General features: G+C 43.6%; 1 protein-coding gene across 1 annotated transcript in view; it reads right to left on the bottom strand.

Moving 5' to 3' along the window:
* Window positions 1–26,261, bottom strand: part of AGBL3 (AGBL carboxypeptidase 3) — a 1,419,881-nt gene that overhangs the window by 1,073,225 nt on the left and 320,395 nt on the right. Inside the window, exon 4 of the mRNA XM_044087180.1 lies at window positions 14,623–14,805. Within this exon, the coding sequence (XP_043943115.1) occupies window positions 14,623–14,805 (183 nt within the window). The remainder of the gene's footprint in view (window positions 1–14,622; window positions 14,806–26,261) is intronic.

Below are 26,261 nucleotides of genomic sequence, written 5' to 3'. Positions count from 1 at the left end.
TGCCTTTACTTGAAGCTGAGTAGGCCTGAAAACCCCTTCAGAAGCCGGTACCTGCACAGCGGCTCCGGACCCATCCGAAGGAGCGATGTCCGAAGGTCCTGCAACAGAGATATTTAAAGGCCTGGTTGGCTCCTCATGAGAGTCCGTTTCGGCCGTCGGTTCTGAAATGGCCGACGACAGGGGCTGCAAAAGCACCTCACTGAAGACGGCCGAACCTGAAGCTGGCTCCACATGTGCACTATCATCAGATTTGGACCTCGGAGGCCTGTCTTTATCCTTGCAACACTTGTGAACTCCAGTAGATGGAAGCGTATCCGACGACATTTTGTAGTTAAAGCGTCTACCGAAGTAATGAAAAGCAAAATCGTACCTTCGCTTAATCGTACGTTGATTGAATCTAGCACAAAACCGACAACTAGCTACGTCGTGGTCAGGGCCCAAGCAAGGAATACAGTAAGAATGAAAATCCTTATGAGGTATTTGCTTCCAACATGAAATACAATTATTAACTTTTTCTGACATCAGAGTGGAGCAAGAAAAAAGTTTCCCCAATGGGGTACTTAGCTTTGAGTGGAGAAGAAAGTCTTCGGACCGAAGTACGTAGAAATATTCGTCAGGAGTCAATCGACCGGCACTTGCGAACTGCTATCACCGCACGGCAAGAAAGACTGAGGAAGATGGCGTCGGCTGTCAGCTTTATACTCCTGGCGCTCTGACGTCAGGGAGCAAGGTTGAACAGCCGACGCCGGACCCAGACTTTGGGATTCTGGCCGCCCGAGGGCTGCCTGCCGGCAGGGGAGAACCCTACAGTCATGACTGCAACAGTGAAACACGATGAACATCAAGAGGTTCTTCCGTTCGATTCTCGGCTTGGCTTGGGAGTGCCTACTGTGTGGAGTCTGCATGTCCTCCCCGCGGATGGGTAGTGTTCGAAAGCCATGTGTGCATAAACGGGTGTGCCTTCGTTGAAGGTTGGGCGTCGAGCTGGCACCTCAGCGTTTCGTAAAAATCTACTGCCAATCATTAGCAGACCAGAGTTCCGCTGTGGTGACCCCTTACCGAGAAAATCCAAAAGACAAACAACAACAACAATTAAGAGATTCAAAAGTTGCAACATAATGTGTCTGTTTCATGATCTAACAGGCTGGAAAGAAAACTCACAACCCAGGTTCTAGGTATCTTATTTTATTGCCATTTATACCCCATTCTATCGGTGCCTTTAATACAGCTCTCAATATGTTCATGTTTCTCTCTGATTTACTACAGCTAGAGTCATTACCTCCACTCCTGCAGCTAACAATTCCCTGGATAAACCAGACTCCTGTCTGCCTTAAAGAGCTTAAACAGACTGCTTGAAAATGCAATGTATAGCATTTTCATATTAGAATTTGTCCTTCCTAAATGGGAAAATGTTTATGAGAAATATTATTCTCCCAACCTGCATAAACTAAGTCATGCTATGCTGTTACTTTTATTTCCTATCACTGTAGCTTTAAATTCATTTTAAAAGGGTGTATGTTTTGTTTCTAACTTAAAAGTGCTTTTACATGCACAGAAAGAATGTATGTTGTCCACAGGGCTGATTATATTACAATAGAATCATGTCCTCAATGCAAACATTTATTTTTCCGGCCTTACATTCCAGGTTAAGAAAGTCTGTGATGAAGTATATAAAGGGTTTCTGCAATTCATAGTGAATAGTGATATCACACACAGACGGACACAGACACACACACACACACACACACACACACACACACACACACACACACACACACACACACACCTACCCATACCTCTCAACCTGGAAACATCAAAAATCTGGACAAGGCCCATGAAAAATAGGTACAAATTTACATGCTGATTAACATCTAATTTGCATACATAATTAAGTAACCCCACCCACTCCAATGGAATTGTGGGATATCAACTTTCAAATGCAAACTGAAGAACAGACAACCACAATATGGCATCACTGACCCCCTGCAGCTATTCCAATGTCCCATTACCTGGCAATTTTGCCCCATTTACCATAAACACTAATATGTGCATACTGCTTTACTTCTACAATGATTATTTGGATTTTATTTTGACATCTGCTAAAGAAAGCAATACTGTCTCAATGAAAATAGACTTGGCATTAAAACTTCTCTGCCCTTGAAACTCACATTTATTGAAATAGCATTGAAACCCACACCATACACCACATCCAAAAAATGCATCTGGTTAGTGGTGGATAAAGATTACCTTTGGGCCGTTTTCAAATCATTGGCCCTTTGCACACAAAACAAGAAACATATACATGTCTTCTTTTCTTTGATACACCTTCCTGACTTTATTAAGTTATACTCCTTGTATAATACAACACGCTTGTTAGAGCGCATTTTAAACTCGTTGTTTGAACATTTTTCAACTAGGCTGTACTGTAGGCAATGAAACAAAATGCATTATCCAATAATGACAAAACTGCCCAATTCAGAACATTTCCATCATAAAAGCCTACATCCACACCCACATTATAAAAAGAATGACAGTAGTGTAAGCCATAGGCATCTTGCACAGCTTCTCGCACTTATTTTCAAGTTCAGTTTTTTTTGGGGGGGGGGCAAAAGGTCAAAAACCAGGGACACATTTTAGACATTGCTTGTATAATTTTGGAAAGTTGCTAGAATAAAATGTTCTTACCACCATGCATGTCACTGGCAAGTCTTGAACCCAGGACCCTATGCACTACAGTCAAAGCAACATACCACTATGCCAAATCAGCAGTTTCCTAAAAAACAAGAAGACTGAAACTTAATGGCTATCATTTAGTGAATTCAGTTCTCACTTCTCACCGTAGCTCTCAACCTCTTAGCACAAAAAACCTGGACAAAGCCAATATGGGGGGATGCAAATTCAGTTCTCACTTCTCACTCACCATAGCTCTCAATTCTTAGCACAAAAATCCTGGACAAACAAAAAGCCAATAATGGGGGAATACAAATTCTGTTCTCACTTCCCACCATAGCTCTTATCAACTCTTAGCACAACAAATCTGGACAAAGCTCAGAAATGGTGGTGGATAGGGATTTTAGGCTCTTTTTTACCCTGTACCGAAGGTACATGGTTTGAGCCTGAAATACCTCTAGCCACCAGGTGTATTACATGGGGGCATTTGCACACACACACACACACACACTCTCTTTGTAAATCCAAACCTGGAACAGCTGTGCATTTGTAACTCCAGAGTGAGGGGTAAATCCAATGCATTTGTAACTCCAGAGCGAGCGCTAAATCCAAAACTTTTCATGCATTTCTAAATTCATGGCTGTTCATAGAGCGAGTTATTCCCTGCAGTCTGTGCATTTGTAACTCCAAAACAAAATCCACAGCCAAACTCTGCTGTTCGTGCATTTGTAAATCCATGGCTGTTCATAGAGTGAGTTATTCTGTGGACTCTGTGCATTTGTAACGAGCGAGCATCCAAATGTTAACAATCGCTGCTGTTAAAACGAACAGTTCCCGCTCGCATTTGCAGCCAGACCAACTGGAAATGACAATGTGAGCCTACCTTGTGTAATAATAATTACGAAGAAGCAAATTCAGGAAGAAAAGAAAGTACAGTTTTGTACCTACCATAAATGTAGATGTTCGAGTGTTCACACTGCTGCAGTCATCACACATTGGTTATCCTGCCGTCAGGCGGTCCCACAGTTGGCCAGAGTTCCAAAGTCTTGGTCCGGTGTCGGTTGCTGTCGCTTCTTCCCTGATGTCAGAGCGCCAGGGGTATATAAGATGCATCCGACACCATTTTCTTCAGTTTTTCTTGCCCCAGATGTCAGGTACCCCCAAGTAGGTAGGCAATACATATTGCTAATAAAACATATAACAGAAATAAAAGGAATACCTTTGGTTACAAGCAAATACACCCCAAAGGTTGTACAGGATAGAAAGGCATAGATAAGTCCTTGGTCAGAGGGGATGGAGGGAGGGTAACCTGGACTGCAGCAGTGTGAACACTCGAACATCTACATTTATGGTAGGTACAAAACTGTACTATGTTCATCATGTTACACTGCTGCAGTCATCACACTTGGGTTGAATCCCAAAGCTAAGGCTGGGCGGTGGAACTAAACAGGGTTCGGAGAAGCTAGTAGGCCCTGCAGAACTGCAGTGGCAAAGCCAGCTCTGGTTTTTGAGTATAGAGGCAAGTGGTAGTGCTTGATGAAGGTGTGCACTGAACTCCAAGTTGCAGCCTCTAAAATATCCTTGGTTGGTACCCCTCTGAGGAAGGCTGTTGATGTTGCTGTAGCCCTGGTGGAATGGGGCCTAATGTTACCAGGCACTGGTTTCCCATGGTGTGTGTAGCAGAAACGGATGCAATGTTCTATCCATTTTGAAATGGTCTGTTTTTAGATAGCCTTTCCTTGTGATCCTGCAGCACAGTATACAAAGAGCTGGTCAGATTTTCTGAAAGCCTTAGTTTTATCTAAGTAGAAACGTAGTTGCCTGTGAATGTCCAAAGAGTGTAGGAGCCTTTCCCCTTTATTCTGGGGGTTTGGATAAAAGGTGGGCAAATGAATGGTTTGGTTTAGAACCACACTGGATACCACCTTTGGCATAAAGGAAGGGTTAGTTTGTAAAGCGACTCTGTCTTGATGAAAAATGATGAAAGGCTCCACTTCCATTAGGGCCTGTAGCTCTGAGACTCTTCGTGCTGAAGTTATTGCTAGCAGCAGGGCAGTTTTCCATGATAGAAATTGTAAATCAGCTGTAAAAGCTGGTTCAAAGGGCGACAATGTAAGTTTTTCCAAAACAAAATTGAGATCCCAAGTTGGTGTTGGTGCTTTCCGGGGCGGTCTTATGTTCTTAGCCCCTCTGAGGTACTGTCTTAGTAATGGATGTGAAAATATAGGAGGATCCGTGTTGTAATGAGCTGAAATAGCTGAGGCGTGGATCTTAATTGATGAAAAGGAAAGGCCTTTGTGCAACATCTCAGTTAAGTATTGCAGAATCTGAGGAATATTAGGGACAAGAGGATTTTGGCCTTTAGCCTGGTTCCAGGCGCAGAATCTTTTTCATTTGTCTGAGTAGGTTTTCCTGGTGCTGGGCCTCCTGGCCTCCAGAATGACATCCATAACAGCTTTAGAGAGAAGTGTTGACTGGTTGTTTAGGTAATTTGCCATGCAGCCAGATTTAAAGTCTTGAGCTGGCTGTGTAGAATCTGATTGTTTTGCTGAGTCAGTAGGTGAGGAATTTGAGGTAAAATCCATGGTGGGTCTTGAGCCATGTTCCTTAGAATTGGATACCAGTGTTGGCGTGGCCAGTCTGGAGCAATGAGTATCATTTGTGGCCACTCTAGTCTGGCCTTCAGCAGCACCTTTGCCAGGAGAGGCAGTGGGGGAAAGGCATACACTGTTAATATTTTCCAACTGAATGAGAGGGCGTCCACTTTCCAAGCTAGTGTGTGGTTATGTCCTTGTGCAGAATTTCTGTAGTTGATAGTTTTGGGGAGAGGCAAACAGATCTATGTCTGGGCTCCCCCATTTTTGAGTTATCGTGAATACTTGTGGATCTAGTTTCCACTCGTGAGGATCTATGATATTTCTGCTTAGGTCGTCTGCCAATGTGTTTTCTTTCCTGGCAGGAATTGCGCTTGTAGTTGAACTTGGTAGGTCAGTGCTGTGTTCCACAAGGTCATTGCTTGCCTGCATAGGGGGTAGGAATGTGTGCCCCCTTGTTTGTTTATGTACCACATTACTGTGGTGTTCTCCGTCTTTATTAGTAGTTGTCCCGGATGTAGGAGGTCCTTGAAAGCTGTTAGGGCATTTTGTACAGCTAGCATCTCTTTTTGATTGATGTGCAGATGCATTTGATCTGCAGACCATTTGCCCTGAATACACTGTCCTGCCATGTGTGCTTCCCCAGGCGTAATCCGAAGCATCTGTTGTTATTGTTTGCCTGGCTGTGGGTAAGGTAAAAGGCTGACCCTTGTTGATGTGACATGCCTGAGCCCACCATAGAAACTCCTGTTGAAGGCAGGGAATGAGTGGTATTATTGTTTCCATGCTGTGGCTGTGTTGAGTCCATACGCTTTTCAGGTACCATTGTAATTTCCTTATATGCGGTTTGGCATATGGTATTAGTAGTATGCAAGATGCCATGAATCCCAAGGCCTGCAGAATTTTTCTTGCAAGGAGTTGGGTTTTTGTTGCCATCATTTTGAAGTATTGAGTCAGTTGTCCTTGCTTGTCTGGCATGAGATAATCCATCTGGGCCATTGTAATTAAGCTGGCACCCAGGAATATTATGTCTTGTGAGGGCACTAGTTTTGACTTCTTTTCGTTTACTGTGTACCCTAGGCAACTTAATAGGTTTTTTGACAAACGCCAGATGCTGTACAAGAATGTCCTTGCTTTCTGCTTGAATAAGGCAGTCGTCCAGGTATGGATATATCTGAATTCCTCTTTGTCTGCAGTATGCAATTACTGGTGCCAGGCATTTTGTGAAGACCCTGGGCACAGTAGATAAGCCAAAGGGCAGTGCAGAGAATTGGTAATGAGTTGAACCTGCTATAAATCGGAGGTATCTTCTGCAATTTTGTCTGATAGGGACATGCAGGTATGCCTCCTTGAGGTCCAATGTTACTAGCCAAGCCTTCTTGCCCAGCATGGGAAGAAGTTGTTGTAGTGTGAGCATCTTGAATTTGGGTACTTCCAGATATGTGTTTAAAATTGAAAGGTCCAGAATGGGTCTCCAGGCTTTGTCCTTTCAGGGAACCAGAAAGAGTCTTGAGTAAAATCCTTGTCCTTGCTCCTGTGTAGGAACCTGTTGAATGGCTCTCATGTCCATGAGACCTGTAATTTGTCTTTGAGCCTCTGCCCATTGACTTGGTGGCAGGTTTGGCATTCCTTTTATCCTTGGTAAAGTGTGGAAGTGGAACCTGTATCCTTGAGATACAATATTTAGGACCCATTTGTCTTTTGTGATGATGTGCCAGTTGCCTGCAAAAAGTGCTAGTTTTCCTCCCAAGGGGGCTGCCAAGAGGGATTTGCTTGGCAGTCTGAGGGGTAAGTCATTGTGTTTGTCTTCTGATAGTTTGAGACCTGTCTTTTCCTCCTTTGTGGTTTGTGACACCCCATTGTCGAGGCTTGTAAGACCGTTGTGGCTGACCTGTGCCCCTTGGGCATCTGTATTTGCCCCTCTGTGGTCTGTCAGAAGCTGGAAAGGACCAGTTTTTGGTTGGCCAATTTCTGCTGAAACGAGGGGATTGAACCTGTAAAAAATCCTTGACCGTCTGCATAGATTTTGCCTTATCCTCCATTTTCTTTAAAACCTCTTCTGCTTTTACAACAAATAAAACATCCTGCTTTAAAGGGGCATCCAATAACTTTGCTTTAACATGGTCAGGTAAAGTTTGTTCTTTTAACCAAGCATGCCTACGAATGACAGACCCTGTCACTGCTGCTCTACAAGTAGCTTCCAATTAATCAAATCCACATTGCAAAGTATGCTTTCCCACTTGTTCAGCTGCATGCAACAAATCTTGCATTTCCTTGTAATCAGGCTGCTCTGTATGTGTGGTCATTTTTTGTTTTAATTGAGACATCAAATATTGTTGGTATTTCAGCATGTGAAACTGGAAATTTAAGGCCCTCATAGCTAGAGTAGCTGAGGTATACACTTTCTTTCCCCATCTGTCTAGTGCTCTAGAATCCCTTTCAGAGGGTACAGGATTTTTAGAGATGGAGGCCTTAACCCCTTTGGGACCCTGGGAAATGGTTTCTGGGTCAGCAACAGGGCTTTTATATAGGAACTTGTGTGAGTCAGGGACTCTGTAGTATCTGTCTGGTTTGGCTGGTGCAGGAGGTAGTGAATCTGGGTTAAGGCTAGATTCTGAGTAAACATCATCCACAATGGCTAACACGGGTGGAATAGCAAGTGGTCTGTGCTGGGGTAGTAAAAGGAACTCTCTGAGCCTTTTCTTAGAATCAGAGTAATCCTGGCCTTCCCAGTGGAAATGTTCCCTCATGGTATGTAAAGTTTCCCCAAAGGAGTAGTCTTCTGGGGGAGATGCTGAAGAAATAGACTCTTCAGCATCAGAGTCTTCATAAGGGGGGGGGGGGAGTATTCCTCTTCCTCAGAAGAATCTGAGGAAATGGAAACCTGGTCAGATGAAGCATAGTCCTCCTCCTGTCTAGGCCTTTTGTCAGGAGGGGGATGGGAACCCCTGATTAGGGTAATTAAGTCTTCAGCCATCTTAAGCATCTGTTTCTTAGGCATGGGGCCTTGAACTGGAGACTGCTGTACAGGCTTCTTTACTTTTAAAGTAGTTTTTAGCTTTGCATAGGATTTAATAGTAAGTGTAGTTGGTCTGAAGACACCTTCTGCAACTGAAGGCGTTTCAACTGCACCGGAATCCCCTTCAGCCATGGAGTCGGAAGGGCCTAAAGATAAAGGCTGTGGAGGGCCAGCCATCTCCGCTTGGGAGTTGGATGCAGCCTGGGGTTCTAAATCAGAGGTCGTCAGGGGCTGCATAGGAACCTCAATGAAAACAGGAGAACCGGCGACTGGCCTAGCAGAGGCCTCTGAGTCTGGTTTGGGTGTCGGCTGCCTGTCCTTATCTTTGCGTTTTTTATGCATCCTGGTCGTCGGTTGCTCCGACGGCATGGTACAATTAAATTTTCTACCAAAATAACGTTGGGTGAAATCAAACCAACATTTAATAGTTCGTTTGTTAAACCTAGCACAAAACCAACAACCTGTGACATCGTGGTCTGGGCCTATTTGCTTCTCACAAGAAATACAATTATTAACTTTTTCCTGACATCGGTCTGAGACAAGCAAAGGTTCCTCAACGGGGTACTTAGCTTTATTGAAGACTTCGGTCTGAAATTCGATTTGAAAATCTCAGGAGTCGGCCGACCAGCACTTGCGAACTGCTTCTGCTTCGGGCATCGCGTGGCAAGAAAGACTGAAGAAAATGGCGTTGGATGCATCTTATATGCCCCTGGCGCTCTGATGTCAGGGAAGAAGCGACAGCAACCGACGCCGGACCAAGACTTTGGAACGCTGGCTGACTGCGGGACTGCCTGATGGCAGGATAACCCAAGTGTGATGACTGCAGCAGTGTAACACGATGAACATCTGCATAATCTCCCGGAACAGAACCATTCCCTTGCAGCTGCTTGTGTAATAAGGCTCACAGAACAGACAACGTAATTCGAATATACAAAATGCACCTAGAGGAAACTAAACTAATAAAGCAATTAAGAACCATTCCCTTGCAATTGTTTGTGTAATAACACTCGCAGAAGACTGCGTAATTCGAATATACAATATAACCAAATGCATCCGGAGGAAACTAAACTCATAAGCAATTAAGAAGCATTCCCTTGCAGCTGCTTGTGTAATAACTCTCGCGGAAGACCGCGTAATTCAAATATACAACACAACCAAATGCACCCGGAGAAACTATACTAATAAGCAATTAAGAACCATTCCCTTGCAGCTGCTTGTGTAATAACGCTCACGGAAGACCGTGTAATTCAAATATACAACCAAATGCACCCGGAGCCAGAGGAAACTAAACTAATAAGCAATTAAGAACCGCTCAGTGTGTGCGTTTTCATTTTACTTGTCCTTACCTTACCTGCAGCAGCTGGGGAAATGCTCGCATGCAATTTGTACTGCTAGTATTGCTGCTGTTGGCTGGCCAGAAAGTACAGTGAATCCCTCAAGCGAGCTCTCAGCCAATTCCGACAGGCAGCACAGGCTGTCAGGCTGCTCATGAAGCTTATGTCATTGCACATGTGTCTGCACGTGATGATGTCAGCCCCCCCCCAAAAAAAAAGGTCAAGAAATTCGTAAATTAAGGGGTGCCACTCGGGAATCGTGGCACCCCATTATTTGGACCTCAAAACTGGTAAAAGCAAAGAAATTCAGTATGGTTGAGAGGTATGCAGCCTAACTTGAGTGTGAAAACTGTATTTTATTTCTTGAAACATGTACTGTCTTACTCTGTGGAACAGGATGCAAGAACAGTGAGATCTTGGTCAGAGCAGAGGTGAGCCAGAGTTCAAATCCAGATGATTCTCTTTTTAGGGACAGACGTAGCTTATAAATGCCTAGCTCTAAATGTCCTGTTTGGATACAGGACATCATTATTCTTTCGGGAAAACTTGGCTAGGCTTAGAAAGACCCTCTGGATCATTAGCCTAGTAACAATCTATGAGTCTATGGAGTCTAGTCTACTGATGGGAATGGATCACAGGGGGAAATGTTTCATTTTGGTGCTTGCCTGTACATATCTGGAGACATACTGCTGAAGGGATTAGTGGAGATCTGGGGGAAATGTTTTATTTTGGTGCTTATGTATACTTGAAATTACTGAAAGGAATGGAACGCTGGGGGAAATTTTCATTTTGGTGCTTGTACATAAGGAGACATACTGCTGAAGGGATCAGTCGGTTCTGGGAGAAATGTTTCATTTTGGCACTTTTGCACTATGTTTTGTTGACCGGGATGTTCAAATTTTGGTTTAACATATACAGTTATATTATCTAGTAGTTTAATTTTCTGCCTAAATACACTTGATGGCATATACTACAGAGGTTAGTGTTATCCAAAGAGCTCAATGTAGTGAACAAAGTGCCTGTGATAATACTGTACTTTACATGTGCATATGGTTGATTTAATAACAGTAATAGTAATATACACTGAGTGAACTGCCGGTCATATAAGGAATGAGACAGGAAAATAAGCACAGTAAAGCTTGTAAGTTCTTTTAGGATGTCTCTCTTTGTGGGGAAGGGCTGTGGTATAAAATAAGGCAGATGTAAATTGTACAGAACTAATGTGATGTAACTGCAGGTGTTGTACTACAATAGGAATAGAGGGAAATGATGCGAGAGTAAGAACAGTTCATAACAGTGGCAGCATACCTTGTTAGTGTTGTGGTTATAGAAAGACCTTTATTCCTGAGGGTGAGTTGTTCCATGCATTTCCATGACATTTCTGAGTAGAGTATCATTATATAACCTATGACTCTGTGATGTCTTCATGAGTTGACTTTTACATGAATACAGATATTTAGTGGGATGTCACCATTAAATGAAATTAGAAATTGATGATGAATCTTTAGGCTAGAGAAAGTTAAAGGCATTATTTAGTAATATATAATTATGTTTATTTTTAAATAAAAGGCCACCTGATGGACAAACGGGGATTGCAATGTTTGGGATTTAGGTGTAGAACCTAAGGTAACTATGCTGATTTATGACAGATTTTCTCCAGAATTATTAAGTGACTTGTTGCAAAGCTTGTAGCCATGATGGCATCTTAAAATAGCATTCACTGGACAAAGGATCATAGCAGTTTAATTTCCGATGTGTAGACAGGTAATGTTTCTCCCTGCAGGGGCAATCTAGCAATTAGTTAAAACAACAACAAGAACAACAAAAAGAGTTATTTACTATTGTGTGGACTTGTTTTTCAAAAGAGAGCGCAACATCATGTATAACTCATAAAAACTTTATAGTACTATACTAATGAAAGGAATGGTGTTAAATATATGTTGCATGGGACTTTTACCTTAAATTGCAGGAAACAAAGTTGTGAGCAAAACTTCATGAAAATGCAGGTATTGGCTAAGTCTGCCTTCAGGATGCTGGTTTGGGGAAGGAAGACTTTTTCTAATACAATTGTTACAGGCCATGCCTGTGTGCACCTATGTATATAAGATGTTTGTTACATGCCATACCTGTGTACATCTATGTATATAAGATGTTTGTTACATGCCATGCCTGTGTGCATGTATATAAGATGTTTGTTACATGCCATGCCTGTGTGCATCTATGTATATAAGATGTTTGTTACATGCCATGCCTGTGTGCATGTATATAAGATGTTTGTTACATGCCATGCCTGTGTGTATCTATGTATATAAGATGTTTGTTACATGCCATGCCCTGTGTGCATCTATGTATATAAGATGTTTGTTACATGCCATGCCTGTGTGCATCTATGTATATAAGATGTTTGTTACATGTCATGCCTGTGTGCATGCATATAAGATGTTTGTTACATGCCATGTCTGTGTGCATCTATGTATATAAGATGTTTGTTACATGCCATGCCCTGTGTGCATCTATGTTTATAAGATGTTTGTTACATGCCATGCCTGTGTGCATCTATGTATATAATATGTTTGTTACATGCCATGCCCTGTGTGCATCTATGTATATGTTTGTTAGATGCCATGCCCCGTGTGCATCTGTGTATATAGATGTCTGTTATATGCCATGCTCTGTGTACATCTATGTGTATAAGATGTTTGTTACATGCCATGCTCTGTGTGCATGTATGTATATAAGATGTTCGTTACATGCCATGCCCTGTGTTCATGTATGTATATAAGATGTTTGTTACATGCCATGCCCTGTGTGCATCTATGTATGCAAGATGTTTGTTACATGCCATGCCCTGTGTACATCTATGTATATAAGATGTTTGTTACATGCCATGCCCTGTGTGCATCTATGTATGCAAGATGTTTGCTACATGCCATGCCCTGTGTGCATCTATGTATATAAGATGTTTGTTACATGCCATGCCTGTGTACATATCTATGTATATAAGATGTTTATTACATGCCATGCCCTGTGTACATCTATGTATATAAAATGTTTATTACATGCCATGCCTGTGTACATCTATGTATATAAGATGTTTGTTACATGCCATGCCTGTGTGCATCTATGTATACAAGATGTTTGTTACATGCCACGCCTGTGTACATATCTATGTATATAAGATGTTTATTACATGCCATGCCCTGTGTACATCTATGTATATAAGATGTTTGTTACATGCCATGCCCTGTGTAGATCTATGTATATAAGATGTTTGTTACATGCCATGCCCTGTGTACATGTATATAAGATGTTTGTTACATGCCATGCCCTGTGTGCATCTATGTATACAAGATGTTTGTTACATGCCATGCCTGTGTGCATCTATGTATATAAGATGTTTGTTACATGCCATGCCCTGTGTAAATCTATGTATATAAGATGTTTGTTACATGCCATGCCTGTGTACATATCTATGTATATAAGATGTTTATTACATGCCATGCCTGTGTGCATCTATGTATATAAGATGTTTGTTACATGCCATGCCTGTCTGCATCTATGTATACAAGATGTTTATTACATGCCATGCCCTGTGGGCATCTATGTATATAAGATGTTTATTACATGCCATGCCTGTGTGCATCTATGTATATAAGATGTTTGTTACATGCCATGCCTGTGTGCATCTATGTATATAAGATGTTTGTTACATGCCATGCCCTGTGTGCATCTATGTATACAAGATGTTTATTACATGCCATGCCCTGTGTGCATCTATGTATATAAGATGTTTGTTACATGCCATGCCCTGCGTGCATCTATGTATATAAGATGTTTGTTACATGCCATGCCCTGTGTACATCTATGTATATAAGATGTTTGTTACATGCCATGCCCTGTGTACATGTATATAAGATTTTTGTTACATGCCCTGCCCTGTGTACATGTATATAAGATGTTTATTACATGCCATGCCCTGTGTACATCTATGTATATAAGATGTTTGTTACATGCCATGCCCTGTGTACATCTATGTATATAAGATGTTTGTTACATGCCATGCCCTGTGTACATGTATATAAGATGTTTATTACATGCCATGCCCTGTGTACATCTATGTATATAAGATGTTTGTTACATGCCATGCCCTGTGTACATCTATGTATATAAGATGTTTGTTACATGCCATGCCCTGTGTACATCTATGTATATAAGATGTTTGATATACTAGCTATTCACTTCCTTTTGCTTTCCATGTCTAACCCACTGCTCTAAATCTGCTATACCTATTATTCTATAGTTATATCAACTGCTCTAAATCTCTTTACACCACCTTTAATATAATTATTTTTTTTCCTTTTTTCTCGCTCTTTTTCTTAATATTATTTCATTTTCTCTTTTCCTTTTTTCCTCTCTCACCTACTAACTTAAATTAAATCCATGGTAAAGTGTTTTTTTTTACATTAATCTATTGTTATAATGTTTTCTTTAAGTAGATGCTTTGTATCTTTATTCACTTTATTTAATACTGTTTTGGAGCTTTTCTCCCTGGGTCTCTACTGAAAATGGACATATATCCAGTTAGACTAGCCCGGTCAACAAATGTAAAATAAAATAAAAATACAATTCCACTCACAATAGGACTTATGCTCATGGACTGTAATATTACATTAAATATAATCAATTTTAGGTTAAAAAATACCATATAATATAGGACAGGTCATATTTTGTGTTTATTATTTTGCCTATTCTTCAGTCTGTGCTTAAATGCTGGTATCCCACAATTCCATTGGAGTGGGTGGGGTTACATGATTATGTATACAAATGTTATGTTAATCAGTGTACAGATTTTTTGGCCAGTTGTACCTATTTTTCATGGGCCTTTGTCGAGATTTTTGATGTTTCCAGGTTGAGAGGTATGAGATGCACTATTTATCTAGCACAAACTATCAGTCTTAGAGGTCACTATACATTTAAAAAAAAAGAAAAAGTAATGCACACTTACTAATATGATGAATTTTCTCCTTTAACACTTCGCACTCAAAAGGCCACCGTGATAGTTGTTCAGAGTCAGATGAAGATACACCATAAAGATCTCTAGGTTTACGAAGTCGTGGCACCCGGCGTCCTGAATGATACTCGAATACAATTTGTGTTGATCGTGGAATGCAGTGGTCATGCAATAAATCTGCATACAAGACAAAGAACTACAGTTATTTCAAGCAGGTAAATTTCATACTGGCAGAATTTAAAATACATAACAGTCTGAATAATAGACTTTTCAAGACTCTAATAACTAGATGGTTTCACTGAGTAATCCTCTGTGGCCAGTACAGAAATATGCATAAACAGAAGTTGAAGAAAGATAATTTCCCAGCTATATAAAAAGTTGTGCACTCACCATGATGTTCCATCCGTGTTGTCCATTTCTATTCTTTCTCAACTGATAGATCTCGGATCCAACTCCGATACTTCTACCAGATCCTCAGATCAAAAATCTCAAGCTCCTCCCTTTACCAATAATGCCCCACTAACCTAACATACCTCAGATCAACAACACCTTAAAGGAAACAATAAAGGAGAGAAGAAAAAGAGTTGCAGCTCAAACAAGGAACAACAGTTCCAAAAGAAAAAAAACTATTGGGTCTTTCCAGGAGAAAAAGGGAAAAGGATAGGTGGGCAGGAAGTTGAGGAAGAATGAAAATGGACAATACAGATGGCATATTATGGTGAGTACATAACCTTTTTTTATCTGATACTGCCATTTTCCTTCATTCTTCAAATGATGGGACAGGTCCCCAGCTAGTAAACCTTGGGAGGCCCACATGGAAAGATATTCCAGAGTACCACAGAGCCAAAGGCAGCTCTGTCCATAGAAACCAAATCCAATTTGTAATGAGCGGCAAAGGTATAAGCATTAGTCCAAGTGGCAGATGCACAAATGTCATCCATGGAAGCCCTTGACCAAAAGGCTGGGCAGACTGCCATAAACCTTGTGGAATGTGCTCTAGGAGACTTATGTAAGGATAATCATGTTTTACTATAGACAAAGAAAATACAACTGGTAAACCATTTGGCCAATGCCACTTTGGAAATTGGCTTGCCCAGTCTACAAGGAGAGAAAGACAAACAACTGCTCAGTTTTCCTGAAATCCTTGGTTCTATAGAGATAGAAGCAAAGTTGTCTATGCACATCCACAAGATGGAGCATGTACTCTCCCTTAATTGAAGTTTGGAAAGAAAACTGGGAGATTAATAACCTGGTTAATCCTGGCCTCAGAAGCTACCTTAGGCAAGAAGGACAGGTTGGTTCACAAGGACACCCTGTCTTTGTGGTAAAATAGGTAAGGGGATTTTGAAGATCGAGCCTGGAGTTCAGATGTTTGTCTAGCTGATTTAATAGCAACTAGAAAATGGTTTTCCAAGACAAAAATTTTAGGTTTGACCTGGCTGAAGGTTCACAGGGAGTTTGGGTCAGGGCATGAAGCACAACAGTTATATCCCCAGGAGGAGCAGGATCCTTTAACAGAGGTCTAAGTAAAATGGCCCCTTTAAAAAAGGCTTTACATAATTTTGAAGAAGCTAGAGTAGAATTATTTTCACCTAAATGGAAATTAGAAATAGCAGTCAGATGGACCTTAACAGTAGAGAAGCTAGCTCTTCAATGAAAATCGAAGCTAAAAAATCAAGTGTAGCCAATACTGGGGCAGAAAGGTGGTCTAGATCCCTGCTAAGGGCCCAGAATACAAATCTCTTCTATTTAATCTTCTAAATCTTTCTAGAAGCTTTTTGAGAGGATAAAATATGACAGACTGGGGAGGAGAGCCAGGGCTGTCTAGCAATCAGTGGAACTGGAGAAACAATGCAGTCAGTTTGAGGCCTGTTATGTCTGGATGAGTCATACCTGTCAGGGGAGACGGGAGGTCTGGAGTGGGATCCAGTATCCAGGGTGGATGTAGAAGGCGAGGCCAGAGGAAGTGAAACCAAATCTGACCAGGCCAAAAGGGGGCAATGAAGAGAACTGTGCCCTACAAGCGGAATGCTTTCTGCAGAAATTTGGGGATAACAGGCAATGGTAGGTAAGCGTAAAGGAGACCGGAGGGCCAATCATGAATTAGGTAGACCAGTCATGAACTAGACTATCTCTCGGTGACTCCCCTATTGCAGGGATCAGGGCAAAGAACCTGCTGCACTTGTTGTTGAGGTTAGATGCGAATAGGTCACAGCATGGCTGGTTCTATTGATGAAAAATTCTCTCTGCTACTTTGACATTGAGAAACCTCTCATGAGGTATCAGAAAGGACCTGCTTAATTTGTCCGCAGTCACATCGGCTTTCCCTAGGATGTGCATTGCTATTAGAAACAGACCAGAATAGATTGCCCATTGCCACACTCTCACTGTTTGCGACAAATCAGATAAGACTTGGTTCCTCCCCATTTGCTGATATACCAGACACACACATATTGTCCATCTGAATAGCAATTGCCCTGGAGGGGAGAAGATCTTGAAAAGCCTGCAGCACTAAAAGGAATGCTCTCATTTCCAAGACATTTACATGCATTTTTGCCTCTTCGAGGGATCACGTACCTTTGATTGTCCTTCCCAAGTAATGCCCCCCACCCCAGATGAGAGGCATCTGTGGTCATGGCTGTGGGCATCAGAAGAACAAATGAGCGACCTTCAGACAGAGTTTATTGGAATGAATCCACTAAAGAAGATATCATTTGCATGCTTTTGTGATCTTGACTGGGATGGTTAAAGGATGCCGAAGAACAGACCACTGGACTGACAGTGTGTATTGAAGAATTCGCATGTGAAATCCGGCTAGAGAGATGAGAGTGGTAACACCTGCCATGGATCCCAAGGCTTGTAAAATTAGTTGTGCTGGAAAAGAAGAATGTTGTATTACTTTCCTGACCTAGGATTTAAGTGTCTGGATTTGAGCAGGAGAAAGACAGGCTGAGTGTGTCCAGGCAAGCACTCGAACTCCAGACTCTGCATACATGTGAGCTGTGATTTGCAGTAATTGACTGTAATGCCTAAATGGAGGCATAACTGGAGCAAGTTTTCCCTTGCCTGCAGGAGTAGATGCCTGGTTGGGTCAGTTAGAAGCCAGTTGTCTAGGTAAGGCAACACTTGGAATCCTAACAGTCTCAAGGTGAGCTGCTACCACTGTCGTGCATTTGGTGAACACCCTGGGGGCTGTGATGAGACCAAAGGGTAGTGCCCCGAATTGGCAATGACTGGCTCCCAGCTGGAAGTACAGATATATTCTGCAGCGCCTGTTCATTTTGATGTGATAGTATTTGTCTATAAAGCATATCCAATTGTCTTTTCACAGTAGAGGCAGAATGGATTTAACTGTGACCATCAAGAACCTTAAATATTGACACACTGGTTTAGTTTGCTGAGACCAGGGTGAGTCTCAAGTCTCCTGTCTTCTCTGGCACCAAGAATCATCTTGAATAGGTCCCAGATCCTCGCTGGTCTGGGGAACCTTTTGGATAACTTTTTTTCTGGCAGCATTTCTACTGCTAATGCTGCTGCTTCCTTTTGATTGGATGGAACATCAAGGATTCTTTTCACTCTTGGAGGGGGAATTTGGCAAAGTGGTATACTATAACCTCTGGATACAATTCTCTGCACCTAGGAATTTTTTGTTATGGATAGCCAGGCTCTCTGGTGCAGAAACAAACACCCCCTGGCTGTCTCCAGAAAGCAGCATTCAGCTACTTTTCAGGACAGCCAATAGTATTTATCTGAGAAGGAGTCCTGTAAGCCCTGGTTCTGCGGGCCACCTCTGCTGTGGGAGTGGCATCTTCCATTTTGAGTTCCCCCCTCTGCCCCATGAGAGAACTATTTCCTCGCGAATCTTGAAAAGGACCCTGGATTTATGGAACCACATTTTCCTATCTCTTCATTGATTCTAGGAAAAGGGTCTTTGAGTGGTAGAAACACACATCCCTATGGCAGATAGGGTCTTTCCATCTTGCTCACATCTGGAAAGAAAGTCCTCCATACTAAGGCCAAATAAGGAAGATCCATCAAAGGCAGCATTGATGAATGAAGACTTAAATGGCTCCACAAAATCACATAGTTACATCCAGGCATGTCTCCTAATGACTATGCCTGAACCCACCACCCAATAGGTACCTTCCTCTGCATGGGAGATCAACTTCATGGATACATTAGATACTGACTGAAGGGTAGCCAGTTGCGAGGAGACTATTTTGGTCCTCAGCAGACATGGGCCCAAAAAGTGATTTGGATAAATCTTTAGTCAAATCTCTTTGCAATCTTGTAAAATATGCAAGCTAATTCAACAGAGCAAAGGTCACTGAAGCATACATGCCCTTACTGAATCTGTCCAAGACCCTGGACTCCCTGTTAGGCGGATGGACAGAAAAGTTCTGCTCTGCAAGCTCTTTTAGTGGCCTCCAGCATAACCAAGGCATCAACTGTGACCCCCATGCTCATGTGTCCTGTCATTGGAAGGTGCTAACATTTTGTCTGGATGTTTAGAGATGGTCTCCACAGTATCTGGTTCCTTCCACTCCTGGTGAGAAATGAGATCTATAAGTTTGTCAGCCAGCAGAGTCACTTGAGATGTAGCTTGGCCAGACCCAAAAGCCTCCAGGAACACCAATTCCTCTCCACAATCTCAAAGGCAGAGCACCTGGGGGAAACCAAAGTCAATAGCAAAACTGTCAACATTTCCTGAACGCTTGGCTCCCACAACCCCAAAAGCACTTCACCCAAGGTAGGAGTCAGACTACAGCTGTCCATCACCAAAGCACTGAGGGGCAGGGATGGTTCTGATAACTGTGGAGCAGACTGTAGTCCCCTGGATCTAGCACTGATGCTTCATCTCAGAGAGTTCTCTAGCCCTGAAAAGCTCAGAGCCAGACAACTCATGGAAGAAACCAGATCCAATAGGGGAAGAGGTGATTGGATCTGAGGTGATTTTAATTTCAAAGTAGATGAATCCAAGATGGTCTGATCTGATTTTTATTTTTTATTTATTTTTTTATATTTTAGCAGGAGGCTCGAGGAAGGAGAAGGAAATGAAGATGTGGGATCTCTTACAAGGTCCTTTATCTTTGGGAGCCAATTTAGGCTTTCCCTTATCAGTTTTCTTTGAGAGGGTTTGAACCCCAGCTGAAACAGAAGTGGAAGGAAGAAGGGCATTCAATACTAGCTTGTTCCTCTTGTCTGTGAGAGCCCTGGAGTTGAAACCAGAGAAAATGGTGCAGTCTATATCTAAATGTGCAGCTCCTAAACAGTATACACATTCCCTGTGGGCATCTGAGTTTGGTATTTTATGCCCACTGGTGATGCATTTTTTTAAAGCCAGTAGGTTTATCAGCCATATTGGTTTAATTAAGCTATGGAAAGAAATAAGAAGTTATGTACCTACCATAACGTTCCATGTTAGTTGTTTTCTTCTCGCCTTCTTTCTTGCTGGATGGGTTCGGCTCTGACTCGGCAATCTACTAAAGCTCGAGAGCTATTTACTGGCTCAAGGCCCTCCCTATATCCCACAATGCTAGGCATCAGATCCCCAGATCTCGTTTGGCAGAGCTAACACCAAGGAAAGATTCGAGGACACCTGTCCAACCACAAGGAAAATCTATAGTACAAGGACAGAGGAGGACACAATGTACATCAGAGTTGTCCAGAGGAAGAAGGCCTCAAAAGGGGACTCTTCTTGGTCTGTCCAGGCTAGGGGGAAGGAGGGTGAGATGCAAGAAAGAAGGCGAGAAGAAGACAACTAACATGGAACGTTATGGTAGGTACATAACTTCTTAATGTTAAGTTGTCTATCTCGCCTTCATTCTTGCTGGATGGGACAGCGTCCCTAGCACCTTAGTCCTGGGTGGCTCATCGGAAAAGACTCTTGAGCACAGTGGAACCAAACTCAGCTCTATTCCTGGAGGCCACATCCAACTTATAATGTGAAATGAAAGTATGAGGAGTGGCCCAAGTGGCTGCGGCACAAAAAGATTCCATTGGTAGTCTTGCTTGAAAAGCTATCGATGTAGCTAAAGCTCTGGTGGAATGACCCTTAGGTTTAGCAGGGAGTTCTTCATGTCTGAGCTGATAAATCAATGTAATAATAGAGGACAACCACCTGGATAAGGTTACTTTGGAAACTGGCAGTCCTTGCTTGCCCTCGGCATAGGATAAGAAGAGTTGGTCTGATTTTCTTATTTGCTTAGTCCTGTCCAAGTAGAAACGTAATTGCCTATAAACATCCAAGCGGTGCAAATTTTGTTCAGCTTTGTTCGAATAGTTAGGAAAAAAGACAGGCAGATCAATAGTCTGATTCAGATTTGTTTCAGAAGGTATCTTGGGTAGAAACAAAGGATTAGGCCTAAGTGAAACTCTGTCCTTATGAAACACAAGATAAGGAGGACGAATACAGAGGGCTTGAAGTTCCGAAACTCTCTAGCTGATGTGATGGCTACCAAAAAGAGAGTCTTCCAGGAGAGCAATTTTAAGGAACAGAAAGCCACGGGTTCAAAGAGGGGGAGAATCAAGGAAGCCAATATCAGGATCAAGTCCCACGGAGGTGGGGGATCTCTGACCGGGGGCCTAAGCAACAAAGTTCCTTTGAGAAAGGCCTTGCAAAGTTTGTGGGACATGATGCTGGTTTCTGACAGGCCAGCATGGAAATTTGCAATAGCAGTTAATTGGACCCTAATGGTGGCAGAGGAGGAACCAGCTTGAAAGAGCTCTGCTAAAAAATCTAAAACATGATGGACAGGGGCTGTAAAGGGGTCAATATTCCTAGCCTCTGCCCAGAAAGAGAAATGTTTCCACTTACTAGCATAAGTCTTCCTGATGGCAGATTTGTGCAAAGAAAGTATGATTTCATGCACCAGCTGAGAAATTAACGGAAGCCTGGCTAAGGTTGGAAGTGGAGCAACCAAGCTGTGAGGTGGAGAGACTGAAGGGATTGGTGCAGCCCGCCCGACTGATGGACCAAGAGGTCTGGCACTGGGTCCAGATTCCACGGCTGCTCCAGCAGGTGACGATGCAGGAACGGGAACCAAATTTGTCGAGGCCAGTAAGGGGCAATGAGGATCATCCTGGATCTCAATGCGGTTGCTTTCTGAATTAGCTTGGGAATAAGGGGAAAAGGCAGGAATGCATACAGAAGACCCCGGGGCCAATCGTGAAATAGAGCGTCTCTGGGGGAGTGCACGGGAAGGGGGAAGAGAGTGAAGAAGTCATCGCACTTGCTGTTGATGTACCATACTACAGACATATTTTCTGTCTGAATTGCAATAGTCTCGGTGGGTAGAGAGTCCTGAAGAGCTTGCAACGCCAAAAGCACCGCTCTCATTTCCAAGACATTTATGTGCAGATGGTACTTTAGAGGTTGCCAGGTGCCCTGGACAGTCCTGCCCTGAAAATGCCCCCCCACCTGATCAGGGAGGCATCCGTGGTCACTGTGGCAACAGGAGGAGGAAGAACACACGGTCTGCCCTGGAGTATAAGAGGGGAGACCATCCACCAAGCCAGGTGGTCTTTGCATGATTAAGTGATTATTATCTTGTGAGACATTGGGAGCTGTTGAAAGCACCATTGAGTAAAAAGCATCCACTGAAGAAGCCGCATGTGAAAACAAGCCAGTGGAACTAGTATGATTGCTGCTGCCATGAGGCCCAAAGTCTTTAGTACAAATCTGGTCTGAATCCTGTTGCACTGTAGTAAGACCTGCTCGTGTCGGTGGATGTCTGACACTCTGTCGAGAGGAAGTCTTGCAGAGAGGTCTTTTGTATTTAAACTTGCACCTATAAAGACTATAGACTGACATGGCGACAATGCAGACTTTTCGAAATTTATTGATATACCTAGCTCAGAGCAAGTTTGGATGGTATAATCCCTGGCTCGTAGTAGCTGATGCCTGGTGGAAGCAGTGAGGAGCCAGTCGTCGAGATATGGAAACACCTGGAATCCTCGCCGTCTCAGGTGAGCCGTAACCACTGCCATACATTTGGTGAACACCCTGGGGGCTGTGGTGAGACCAAAGGGCAGGGCTCTGAATTGAGAGTGGCTGACTCCTAGCCGGAAGCGGAGAAACCTTCTGGAGTGCCTGTTCATTTTGATATGGTAGTATGCATCCTGGAGGTCTATGGAGCACATCCAATTGTCCTGACCCAAAAAGGGTAGAATGGACTGAAGCGTGACCATCCGGAACTTTGTTCTTTGAACAGACTTGTTTAGCCTGCTGAGATCCAAAATGGGTCTCCAGTCCCCTGTCTTTTTTGGCACCAAAAAGAACTTGGAGTAAATTCCGGATCCTTGCTGGTCTGCTGGGACTGGCTGGATGGCCAGTTTTTCTAGCAGTTTTAAAATTTCTAGCACTGCTTGTTCCCTTAGACCGGGTGGAATATCTGGAAGGGACTTGGTTGTTTGTACCGGGGTGTGGACAAAGGGGATCTTGTAACCCTCGGATATGATAGACCGTACCCATTTGTCTTGTGTGAGGAGTTGCCAGGCTTCTGGGTAAAGTGACAATCTTCCCCTGACTGCCTCCGAAGGCAGACAGTTGGGCAGCCCCTCAGGGGTGCTGAAAGGGTTTGTCAGAGAAAGATTCTTGCGGGCCCCCTCAGCCCCTCGGGCGGCATCTATTATTGTTCCCTCCCCTGCCCCTGGAGGGAAACTCGCCACGTGTGTCAGGCACGACTCCCTGGGGTTTCCGAAACCACATTTTTCCACTCTTCTGACCCTTGGGGTATGGTCTAGAGGGAGAGGAGAAACTGATTCCCATGGCAGAGAGAGTCTTGCCTTCCTGCTCACACCTGGTAAGGGTATCTTTCACCTGTGGTCCAAACAGAGCCGAACCATCGAAGGGGGTATTGGTGAAGGACGCCTAAAAGGGGTCAGCAAAGTAACATAACTGCATCCAGGCATGTCTTCTCAAAGCCACACCTGTACCTGCAGCCCTACTTGCCCCATCAGCTGAATAAGAAATGAGCCGCATGGAGGAGCTGACAATAGAATTAAGAGTAGCCAGCTGGGAGTTAATCTTATCTTGAGCCCCCGCAGCTGATGGATCCTGAAGGGTATTACCCAGTTCCTTGAGAAGATCCCTTTGGAGTCGGGTGAAATGGCACAGATAATTCAGCGACCGCATAGAAAAAGTCACTGAGGAAAACATCCGCTTCCTGTACCTGTCCATTGTCCTAGATTCTTTATTAGGTGGATGGACAGGCACCGAAGGGTCAGCCAGCTCTTTCTTTGTGGCTGCTGCAACCACCATGGCATCAACAGGGACACCCTTTGTCAAGAATTGCTTGTTGGGTGGGGCTGTAATAAATTTAGTGGGCCTATGGGGAGTCCGTTCCACTGTGTCCGGGGCTAACCACTCCATTCGAGCCACTACTTCCATTAGCGGGTCGAAAGGTGGAGACACCCAGGAGGTGGAAGGGCGAGAACCAAACGCATCCAGGTAGACCGACTCATCCTCCAACGGGTTAAGGGCAGTCCAGTTCCCCTCTCTGCTTAAGGATCTCTAGGATGTCTGAAAAGGAGACATCCTCAGAGGGGGATCTTGGGGACCCTTCCAAATCCTCCAAGTCGGTATCAGACGTGACTGACTCGGGGGAGTTGACATGTTTCCTCTTACATTTTCTCTTCCGTGGGGGCTCCTCTGAAGGATCGGGGGAGGCCTCGGCAGAGGAAGATATGCCCAATGGGGCGACCTGGAGCGTTTGCTCTCCACGCTTGGGGTCAGGAGGATGGACAGAGACCGATGCAGGCACCATGGGGGGAGGAGCCGAAGGGGCTGATCGAGGGGCCGACTCAGGAGTCAGCACACTCCTCATGACCTCGAAGGCACCCCTATCAGGCAGAGCAGAAGGTCCCTGCTCCGAAGAGAGGAGAACCACTGCCGGCACCGAGAGGGATGGCTCCGAGGCCGATGTCAGGGCTGAGCTCACCTGCGCCAAGGCTCCGAGAGGGAGAACAGGGTCAGACAAGGGCCCAATGCCACTCGCCCCGTTGGAGCTGACGAGGGAGTCTCGGCGCCCAGATCCCTCCAAGGACGGAACCAAAGAAGAGATAGGAGCCAACGAAGGAGCCAAAAGGTGTGGCATCGGTTCCAACGTTACCAAGATTCGAGCCCCAACCAGCTCCGGCTCCGGACACAAGGAGGGAGTTGGAGGAGGAACTGCTGAAGATATCGGGACAGCCACAGTCTGTTGAGATGGGCTGGTTAACATTTTGGCCAGGGCCTGCGATTTAAGGAGTCTACTGACCACCCTCTCTAAGTCATGATCGGATAGCCTGGAAGACCGAGATGAGTGGGAACTATGGCTTTTTTCAGATTGGAGCAATGGTGACCTCGGAGCCGAACTAACCGATTCTAGGGAAGGGGACCTAGAACGTTTTTGGCGCGAAGACGGTTCCGACACTAAGGTCGGAGCTGACTGAGGTTCAGAGGTGTCGGCTCCAGCTGGAGCCGAAGAGGAGGCGGGCGCTCCACCAGGCGACAGCTCCGAACAGGGAGCCTATGGCTTGGCGGGCTTTGAGGATTTACCCAACAAAGGCTTGGTCGGGGATCCTTCTGGCTTAAGTAAGCCTCTCAGGATGAGCTTGTTTCTACGTTCCTGCAGGACTCTCGGGCTGAAGGCATGACAGACTGAGCAGGAGTCCTGCAGGTGTAGGGGACCCAAGCAATAAACGCAAGAAGTGTGACCGTCTGTCAGAGACATCTTCTGACAGCACGAGTCACACTTCTTAAAACCTGAGACTTTGGTATCCTTAGACATAGTGGATACCAAAGAAGAAAAGTCACTAGTGCTTAAACACACAGAAAAACACACACACACTCTCGCACTAGTTAAACTAACAATATTAATAACTACACAGCTATATACTAATGCCAAATATATATATATATATATATATATATATATATATATATAAATATATACAAAAACTACAAGCCTACAAACTGTAGTAAAGTAGAAGAGCTAAACACTACCCTATTAACACAGGAAAAGGAGGGGAGATTAGCCACTAAGAAAAAGGGGGGCGGGAGGGAATAAACTCTCTAACTAAAAACGAGTTTCTGAGAGGGAATATTAGGGAGTAAACAGTGAATTAACTAACCGGAAAGCTATATATATAAGATAAAGTTGTAGAAAAAAAACTAAAGTTAACTTTTACACTAATATTAGAAGAAAAGATTAATACAACCTGGAGCCAAGTAAATTCGCAACCTCGTAGCTGAAGAGGCAAACGAGATCTGGGGATCTGACACCTAGCATTGTGGGATATTGTGGGAGGGCCTCGAGCCAGTAAATAGCTCTCGAGCTTTAGTAGATTGCCGAGTCGGAGCCAAGGATCGGCTCCGAACCCATTCAGCAAGAATGAAGGCGAGATAGACAACTTAACATTAAAACTACAACAACCTTTGTTTTGTAATAGGAAGGATAGAAAAAGGAAGAAAAAGATAACTACCAACAATGGTAGGCAGGAAATACTCTACAGAGTAGAGCAGAACAGAATTTTTGATAGCAACGTTAACAGCAAAGTACTAAAAAAGTACAGAGAAATTGGTAATACTCACTCAGAAAATCACATAGAAAAACTAAAACAGTAATCAAGGGAGGTAGGTGAGAGAAAGT

This window comes from Protopterus annectens, chromosome 11.part0, assembly GCF_019279795.1.
Source record: "Protopterus annectens isolate FY-2018-M chromosome 11.part0, PAN1.0, whole genome shotgun sequence".
In the NCBI taxonomy this organism is placed as follows: domain Eukaryota; kingdom Metazoa; phylum Chordata; order Ceratodontiformes; family Protopteridae; genus Protopterus; species Protopterus annectens.
This window is presented reverse-complemented; position numbering and strand designations above follow the sequence as displayed.